This window comes from Fonsecaea multimorphosa, assembly GCF_000836435.1.
Source record: "Fonsecaea multimorphosa CBS 102226 unplaced genomic scaffold supercont1.8, whole genome shotgun sequence".
Taxonomy (NCBI): Eukaryota; Fungi; Ascomycota; class Eurotiomycetes; order Chaetothyriales; family Herpotrichiellaceae; genus Fonsecaea; species Fonsecaea multimorphosa.
In genome coordinates, this window is record NW_015971642.1 from 120830 (window position 1) to 129640 (window position 8811).

The 8811-nt window shown below is 51.1% G+C and overlaps 4 protein-coding genes across 4 annotated transcripts; 2 read left to right on the top strand and 2 right to left on the bottom strand.

Annotated features, from left to right (window-relative positions):
- Positions 1–195: 195 nt before the first annotated feature.
- On the bottom strand, positions 196–2252 carry Z520_04739 (uncharacterized protein; the record flags this gene model as incomplete). Its single annotated transcript, XM_016775243.1, has 2 exons — positions 196–2081; positions 2132–2252. The coding sequence occupies 2 exons, from the start codon at positions 2250–2252 to the stop codon at positions 196–198; spliced, it is 2007 nt and encodes a 668-aa protein (XP_016633286.1).
- A 497-nt stretch (positions 2253–2749) lies between these two features.
- Positions 2750–3127, bottom strand: Z520_04740 (uncharacterized protein; the record flags this gene model as incomplete). Its single annotated transcript, XM_016775244.1, has 2 exons — positions 2750–2886; positions 2953–3127. 2 exons carry the CDS (start codon positions 3125–3127, stop codon positions 2750–2752), a joined length of 312 nt encoding a protein of 103 aa, XP_016633287.1.
- Positions 3128–4102: 975 nt separating this feature from the next.
- Positions 4103–6131, top strand: Z520_04741 (uncharacterized protein; the record flags this gene model as incomplete). Its single annotated transcript, XM_016775245.1, has 2 exons — positions 4103–4267; positions 4362–6131. 2 exons carry the CDS (start codon positions 4103–4105, stop codon positions 6129–6131), a joined length of 1935 nt encoding a protein of 644 aa, XP_016633288.1.
- A 610-nt stretch (positions 6132–6741) lies between these two features.
- On the top strand, positions 6742–7850 carry Z520_04742 (uncharacterized protein; the record flags this gene model as incomplete). The annotated part of the gene is made up of 4 exons (XM_016775246.1): positions 6742–6909; positions 6962–7252; positions 7362–7462; positions 7523–7850. 4 exons carry the CDS (start codon positions 6742–6744, stop codon positions 7848–7850), a joined length of 888 nt encoding a protein of 295 aa, XP_016633289.1.
- Positions 7851–8811: the final 961 nt, after the last annotated feature.

The window sequence follows — 8811 nt, forward strand, 5'->3', positions numbered from 1 at the left end:
TCTGTACACGGATCAGGTACTGCCACTCCTTCGAATGATGGGTACAAAGGAACCAACCTTCAGCATTGTGAGCATTGGTGATGCGTGAAAACTGTGTCAACATTCAATCCTGTCGAATAGTCCTATCTCCGAAGGCCAAGCCCTTCAAGGGCTAGCCGGACGATAACCCTGCCTCAGCTCAAATACCTCTTTTCTTCAGACTCGTCCAAAGGCGACAGCGTCAACTCTGCGCCTTTGCCGCCCCAGAAATCCCCGGGGCTCTCCAGCATTACCGGTTCCTCTATTCCGGCCTGATGCCGCCGAACTCGCACTCGCAAGCCGCAAGTTTTGATCGTACCAGGCGGACGCCATGAGCTTGAGTTCACGCTGGAGAATGATGTTTTGGTTTGTGAGTCGTTCGATTTCTGATTCCTCATCCAGCAAGGGGGAAGAGCTAGCTGGAACATCTTTCCCCATGGGAGGGGGTACGACATCTTGCTCGGCTTTCTGTGATTCCTTTTGGCGTTCGATCTTCTGCATGTCCTTAATCGTCTGGTCCTGCTTCTGGACGTGGTCGAGCAGGAGCTTGTTCTTCGTCCGTTGTTGCTCAATCGCCAATATTAGTTTCTTTTGTGCGCGCAGAGACGATTCTCTTTCCGTGGCAGTTCCAGCCTGTGCTTGCGCACGCATAGCAGACATGATTGCTTTCAACTCTTCTTCAGAAATGGTCTCCTTATCCTCGAGACCAGGGATGCTTGTTTCTGTTTCCCTCGGAAGAGTGAGATCTGAATCCTTCGCTGCTGGAATGGTGGTGCCTCCGTTCAGTAATGCAGCGGCAAGGCGGGCTTCTGACTCGGCGAATTCTGCTTCTTCTTTCTCAAAGTCTGTATTGACCGGGTCCGGAGGCTTTTCCTCTCTTGGCGCTGGGGTAATGCCTTCTTCGTAGTCACGCAGGCGGCTTTGTAAATCTTCCAAAGCATGATTTTGGCGAGATAATTGTTCAACGGTGTCGTGATACCGTGCTTCCAGTGCGTGGTAATCAAACTCGAGCCTCTTTTTCATCTCGTTTAACTCGTACCGTTCCTGTTCGATGCTGGGCAAGAGGCGACGGTATTCATCAATCTCTCGGTGCAAGTCACTCGAGTTCGCCTGAGCAAAATCAGACTGCTTGAGTTGATTTTGCAACTCTGTCACTTTAGCCCTGAGATTCGTGTTGTCCTTCTCCAGGTCCTGACTGGCTTCCAATTTCTGTCTATATTTCTCCGCTGTATTTGCCTTGCGGGCTAGACGATCTCGATCAATCTTCATCTCATCGTAATCGTCTTGCAACTTTTGGGCCTTTTCGGCCTTGATTTTGAGGACCTCGTTGTTCTTCCGGAGCTCCTCCACTTCGGATTCGGCCTCGAGTACACGGTTCTCTAAAGTGGCAATCAGGGTGTCATGTTTGGAGTCCAGTGGCCGGGTCGAGATGTCGGATTTTCCTGCAAGGATGGCGGCCAGACGGTCGTTGGATTCTTTTAGGTCATCTTGAGCTTGGTCGAAACGCTCTTGCAGTTTCTCGTAGCGTGAATAGGACTCATCCAGCTGTTTCTGCAGTTCTCGCTTCTCGTAGGCTATCCGCTGGTTGTCGGCGATGACTTTGCCTAGCCTCTCTTCCGATTCAAGGACCGATTCCATTTCTGTAGAACGACGAGGAGAGCTGAGAAGTTCCTCCTGTGCTTGTTCATTCGGGTCTTCCACATCTGCCTCGTCCGCTTCACCTCCATCTTCTTCCGCCTCTTGCACGGTTTGCATCAACACTTCCTGGGTTGACACCGCCAGCTCCTGCATCCGCTTCAAGTAGTCAATGCGGTCGGAGCAATTGATGGCAGCCACCACGAGGAGCTTCAGGAGAGCGACGGTGTCAGTGAGAGAGGACGATTGAGCGATGGCCTTAAGGTCAGGGCGACCACCAGGCTGTGGCAGTCGTTGCCCGCATTCTTCCACGAGGAAGATGGACAGCGCATCGTAAATGTGTTTGAGGTTGGTCCACTTGTTGATCCATTGATCGGTTTCGGGGTCTTCTGGAAGTTTGCCAGGAAAGCTGAAGCGATCGATTTGCTCTGGAGGAGATTAGAGAAGGTGCGCGACCGCTGCAAAGACTCAGACATACGAAGGGTTCTCCATATGAGGTCACCATTGGTGAAGTCGTCTACCGTGTACACTGGGTCTGCGACAGCGAGACTGTTGACCCAGTCGATAAGCCCAGCTGCAATGGCTTCTTCGGTCGCCATGGGAGAGGAATATGTTTATGTTGATAGCATTTCATAGTTGCTCTGACTATCGAGCTGCGACAAGCCTGAACACAATGAAGGGCCCCATGGTTTCAGGTTGAGGGATAGCGAAGACGCGAAGAATCTTTGGGGGGCGCGTGCTTCCGCCGAGGGTTGTGGAGGCTCAGAGGCTCAGAGAGGCGCGAGGGAATCAACACCGCGACGTGGATCATTCAAGGTCCATTCAATAGTATGGTGATTAATCTAGCAAGACAGACATGAATAGCAATTAGATCCATGTGAAAGGTCAATACTTGTGAAATATTAATGATATTTACGGAGTATAACGAGTGAGGTCCGCAGTGCTCTATAGTTCGCACGCCGTACAGTGTCTCCCAGCTTCATGCCAGTCATGCCTTCAAATTCACAGTTGCGTTGCTTTCGGTTCATAATATAATATCCATTCGTGATTCGAACATTTTTCATATGTACGTCAATCTCGTTGAAAAGCCTCTTGATTATTGAGCGGCACTTGTCGAGCCGTCAATTTTGACCACGTAGTCATCCTCGATATACGGCGCGTACGCTTCGGCCAGTGCGCTGATTTTGTCGAGCGTGACTTCAGAAACTTTGGCTGCGAAACCTTTGATCAAGGCTGTCAGGAAGTCAGCGTCAGTCCCAGCCAGCATTACCGGAGTGATGCAAATGAATGAGCACTCACAATACTCATGCGTTATGATTCCCCCGTCCTTCTCGATCTCTGCGATAGCCTTGTCGATGATTGATGATGGAGTGTTGTCTGGGAATGATACCACAACGGGTTTCTGCACTGGTGGCAGGGCGAAGACCGCAACGAATAAGACAAACAGGAAGACGATGGAGGTCGGCAGACGCATTTCGATGGCTCAAAGCGTGTTGATGAGAGGGTAAGAAGCGGGAGCTGGTCTCTGCCACAGTTCAATCAGAGGTTTGCTGATGGACAGAAAGGAGTAGTTGAGATTTTGGACGGATGTTTCGTTGAAGCACGGCAAAGACGGTGGTCGATAGTTGGGGATTTGACGCAGTTGTTGTTCTCTTATGACATACAGAGCCCGGAACGCTTGGAAGTTGCAGCGGTTCCCTTCCCTTGCAGATCCGGTGGGTGCCCGCCGAGCCCGCCTAGCAGCCTTTGACGCAGGCGGCAACTCGGCTTTGGCCTCCCATTTGCCGGCCCTCTTCTCTTCCAAACGTCTTTCCTTTCGATTCCCTCTTCTCCCTCGTCTCACGTCCTCCTCTCTTCTGCCCATCACCATCACGCCTTCCTTGTCACCTTCCTCTTCACCTTGATAGCTTGGTCGATAATATTGGTATTGAGAACAGAGCGTTTACGGTTTCGGTGTGCCCAGTCAACAAGCGACCGACGACAGTCGCAACCCTTCACTACAACAAACTTCGTCTCCTCGCCCTGTGCCTCATTCAGCACCTGACTGGACTTCGATCGTCTGACCGAACCGGCTTTGTACCTATACCTGATCTGCTTGATTGCAGCAAATCATGATTTGAAAGCCTGCAGAGCTGTCTGGAGTGGATCACCATCGAAATTTGGGCTGCTGGAGAGTTGGACTGGAGCCACAAGGAGGAACCAGGATAACATACCGGGTGTCACTTTGAATGGTTGTAGATAGCCAAAAGATACCACGACGCTTTTTCCTTTTGTTGTCTACCTGTGTCTGACGACTTCAGTCGCTGCTTGACATCAAAGAGTCATCGCTTGCCTCGCCGCATGCCCGTTTGACTCGTTCAAAGCTCGAATCCTGAGTCCTGATCGGGATCTCCTCTACCTTTCAATCTTTCTTACTCTCCGTTTGCGATTCCAATCTCCTTCTCTCGTCATGTCCGGGCTACCGTCGGATGAGGTCGCGGAAGACTATAAGAACTCTTTGGAGGATCTTGTGACCAACGACAGATATCAGATCTCGAACTTGACCTTGATCGCAAAAGAAAATACCGAACATGCTGAAGCGATCTCCAGGGTATTGCAAAACCACATCAACAGAGTACGTCAATTGTCTATTCAAATCCTTTTCATTGTGCGATTCATGTGCAATTCTGTCTAAGCACGGTTCAAGGCCACTGCTAATCCTTTGATAGGCACCTCCGGCCCGCAAGCTACCGGCTCTGTATGTGCTGGACTCTATCGCCAAAAACGTCGGGTCTCCTTATACAGTCTATTTCGGCCGGAACCTCCATCAAATCTTTATGCTGGCATATTCACAAGTCGACAGCGCGGTTCGGCGGAAGCTGGAAGAAATGTTAAAGACGTGGCGAGAACCGGTCCCTGGCGCCCTGTCCACCACTCCCGTGTTTCCTATCGCAAGCACCCAGACCATCGTCGACAGCTTGAACAAGTTTCGAGGCCAGGTTCCCGCAAATCATCGATCTACCCCCATCCAAGGCCAGCCTGTGAGAGTGCCTTCTGCTCAACCGTACCGACATACACCGACTCCTCCCCAAACCTTACCTCAATTTGCTCAAAATATCCCTTCACACATTCGAAGTCCGCAACCGCAGCCTGCCGTGCCTCAACAACCATATGCTCAGCTGCCATCAGTGACATATGGCCAACCTTACCCTCCTCAGCCGACCCCGACCCCCTACTATCAGCCCCCTCCGCCCTCCCATACACCCCAATACCTGCCTCCGACTCCTCAGCCGGCGCCCGTCACTGGAAGTGCGGTTGATTTGCAGAAACTGCATGCTGACATTGATGATCTTACCACCGATGCCAAAATCGAGTGCGCCACTCATCCCATGGATGCAGGAGCGCAACGGAAATTAGCCAGTCTGCAAACGTTGAAAGAGATCCTCGACAGTGGCAATGCTTCTGAAAATGACCTGGTCGATATTCGGAACACTATTTTGCAAAAAATGACGGAGAAGATGGCAATGAGCCGCCAACCTCCGGCGCAAACGCCGCTGCCGAATATCCCACTGCATACATCTTATGCCCCTTCACAGGCACTCGTTCAACCCATGCAAGCAAGTCCGCCGGGCCCAACCGCGGGCCCGCCTCCTACGGCATTGTTCAACAGCACAAATCTTGCAGAGCTACTTAGAACCACTCTAAATCAACAGCAGGCGACACAACCGCCTAACTACTACGCGCCACCTCAATCTGGCGTGAGCACTCCTCAGTACATTACTACGGCCCCTGCTCCGCCAACGGAAAATCCACTTATAGCTCAGCTCCGGGCATCGGGGCTCTTGTCTGCGGCACCGACACCCCCACCCGGGATGACAGCACCCGTGGCATCGTTCTCTACCTTCGGACCAGATGCAACCGCGGAAGTCAAGCTCACATCAGCTTCAATCAGAATACCAAGACCCCAGATGATTGCCATATTTCTCAACGCGCGGCCCAATCAATGCAGCACTTGTGGGCGAAGATTCACTTCGGATGAAGCTGGGAAAGAGAAGAAGGCCAGACATCTCGACTGGCATTTCAAGACCAAAGCCAGAATGCTGGAGGCTGAGAAGCGGGGTCAGAACCGCAGCTGGTATGTGGATGAACGAGAATGGATCGCCAGCAAAGAGTACGAAGACGATGCTGGACCGGTGGATTCCAACGGCCATCCAATAAATGGAGCCGGAGTGGCTGATAAGAAGAAAGCTCAGGATTTTGTGCGCGTGCCCGCCGATCCAGTGCTGCGATCATTGCCTTGTCCAATAGACCAAGAGGCATTCAAAAGTGAATGGAGTGAGGAAGTGCAGGATTTTATTTGGAAAGACGCAGTTCAAGTTGGAGGGCGATATTACCATTCATCTTGCCTAGGAGACTATTCTAACTCGATCCTTGGTAAACGAAAAGCAGAGGAAGATAACATGCCCATGGTTGCGGAGAAGAAACTGCTTGTCACTTAGGTTTGATTGTATTCGCCCAAAGCTTTCATTGCTGATGGGCCAGGCAAGCAGCCGTGGGTTGGAGAAATGTTGGGTGGCTATCTTCGGATGATCGCATTTGCATAGCGCGAGAGCATGTATTAGATTATAGCCATATTAATTAAGAGGATGGCACAGGACGGTATTCTTTTGGTGTCAGCCTCGTGGCAGCTTATTCACATTACGGAGTACTTGTACCTCGTAATCCCATGCATTTAATACCCCATGCGTGCCCGTGTTCGGCAAGGCTGCATATTCGGCAAGGCTGCCGGAGATAAGGATGAGCTAAAACTCATATCCGGCCAAGGGTCCATATTTCTCCACTCCGGGTCCCCAACTTGGACCTGGAAAAAAGCTCGAGACCCACTCGATTTCCCAGACGCAGTTCTTATCGAACCCTGCGAACTTTTTTCCCAATGCACATGGTTTTCTTCTGCTGCGCCCGCCAGATTTTTTAGACATCACAGCTTTCATTTCATTTTTGCAGACTGGAGTTGATATAGACAAGACCCTTCTCGACCTTTTTTTCTCGACCTCGAAACCCGTCCTTTCGCCCGCTTCGTCTCCCATCTCTGCGCGCAATCCTTCCACGATGTCACCTCCGGCCATGGCGCCAGCTCTGGGTGTGGGCGGGAAAAGCTATAAGACAGAGTCGGGGCTTGCTCGGCTACTGGGATCGGGTTCTGCTGGAGTCGCCGAGCTGTTGATCTTTCATCCTGTTGATACGATTGCGAAAAGGTTGATGAACAATTCAACGAGAGTACGCACTACACTCTGGTCTCAAACACTACCCGTCGACTGACAATCTGCAGGTAGCTTCAGTCTCTGCTCTCAATGCCGTCATCTTCAGAGAAAACGCCTCAGCCTCCGTGCTCACGAAGTTTACTTCCCTCTTCCCTGGTCTAGGATATGCAGCAGGCTACAAGATCCTGCAGAGAATATACAAATACGGCGGGCAACCCTTTGTGCGCGACTACCTGACCGAGCATCACCGCCAGGACTTCGACAGCGCGTTTGGCAAAGGGACTGGCAAGGCAATGCTCAACGCAACCGCAGGTTCTCTCATTGGCATCGGGGAGGTTCGTCACGATGCTGCCTTCAAAGTCACATCATGTCTGTGATCGCTGACCGACTAAGATAATTTTGCTCCCTCTTGACTTGCTCAAGGCCAGTAGAATGAAGCTCATATCGAAATCAACTAACCTGGACTAGATCAGATTGCAAACCAATCCAGATGTTCTGCGATCACGAGGCTTTTTCCAGATTGTCAAGGACGAAGGGTTCGGGTTGTACAGGGGCGCGGGATGGACAGCGTAAGAGGGCACCAAACCAATCTGTGTACATCCAACACCTGCAATATTAACACCATACAGGGCACGAAATGCACCAGGCTCCTTTGCACTATTCGGGGGATCTTCATTCACCAAAGAATACCTCTTCAAGCTCGAAGACTACAATGCCGCCACATGGGTTCAGAACTTTGTCGCATCTATCGCAGGAGCAGCAGCCAGCCTCCTCGTCTCTAGCCCGCTTGATGTGATCAAAGTGAGGGTGCAGGCCCGGGACCATTTGAACCCGGAGTCTGGCATGCGAATCATGACGAACATGGTCAAGAATGAGGGTGTGGGGAGTTTCTTCAAGGGCATTGTTCCAAAGATGTTGATGACTGGGCCAAAGCTCGTGTTTTCGTTCTGGTTGTAAGTATGACCATTTTATCCCTCTTTTTCGGGTACTAACAGCCCCTCAGAGCTCAGACACTCATTCCGGCGTTCGGAAAGATTGTTTGAACATTTCAAATCCATGTTCATTGAATCCCCTGCACCCATGACAAACACGACACCACCAGTCGGATCTCAGCAGGACTGGCCAGAGTCACCATCCATGCTGCCGGACGCCGAGCCGATTGAGCTCATTTTGTTTCTATTCCTCCATAATTCAACAATTGCCATCTGAATTCTATGCACCGAAGACAAACACGACACCACCAGTCGGATCTCAGTAGGATTGGACAGAGTCACCATCCATGCTGCCGGACGCCGAGCCGATTGAACTCATTTTGTTTCTATTCCTAAATAATTCACACTTTCTGTACGATAAGCGGAGGCACACACAACTGCCAGAGCACGAGTACTTGTGCACCTTGCACAGTTTCTCCGAAATCTCACAATTTTTCCGGGACGCACCTTCCTCCAGCATTGGACTGAGCAGTAATACCTGCCACAGCTGACAGTTGCCATCTGCCTGCAGCCTGCGAATTCTCTCTTTTCCACTCGCCTCACTCTTTTCATCCTCCTGTTGTTCTCTCAATTCTTTCATTCAGCCACGGTCCTTTCAGCTTCGTGGTCTACATCTTCCTCTGTCGGCTCTACCGCTCGAGTCTTGTAGCTTTGATGTCCAATTTCTGATCTCGTCGACGTCGTCGGACTCTCTGTCATTATCTCAGGTTTGTCGTGTCCTCGTCCCACCAGCCTTGTTGTTCACCACTGATCTGCTGCAGCTCCCGTCTTTCACTGACTGCAACCATGGAGCAAATAGGCCTTTCCATCATCAAGTGCCCTGACGCCTCTTCCGATGAGCACTGACACCTCTTTCCATGAAGACTCTGACGCCTCTTTCGATGAGCACTCTGAAGCCTCTTTCCATGAAGACTCTGACGCCTCTT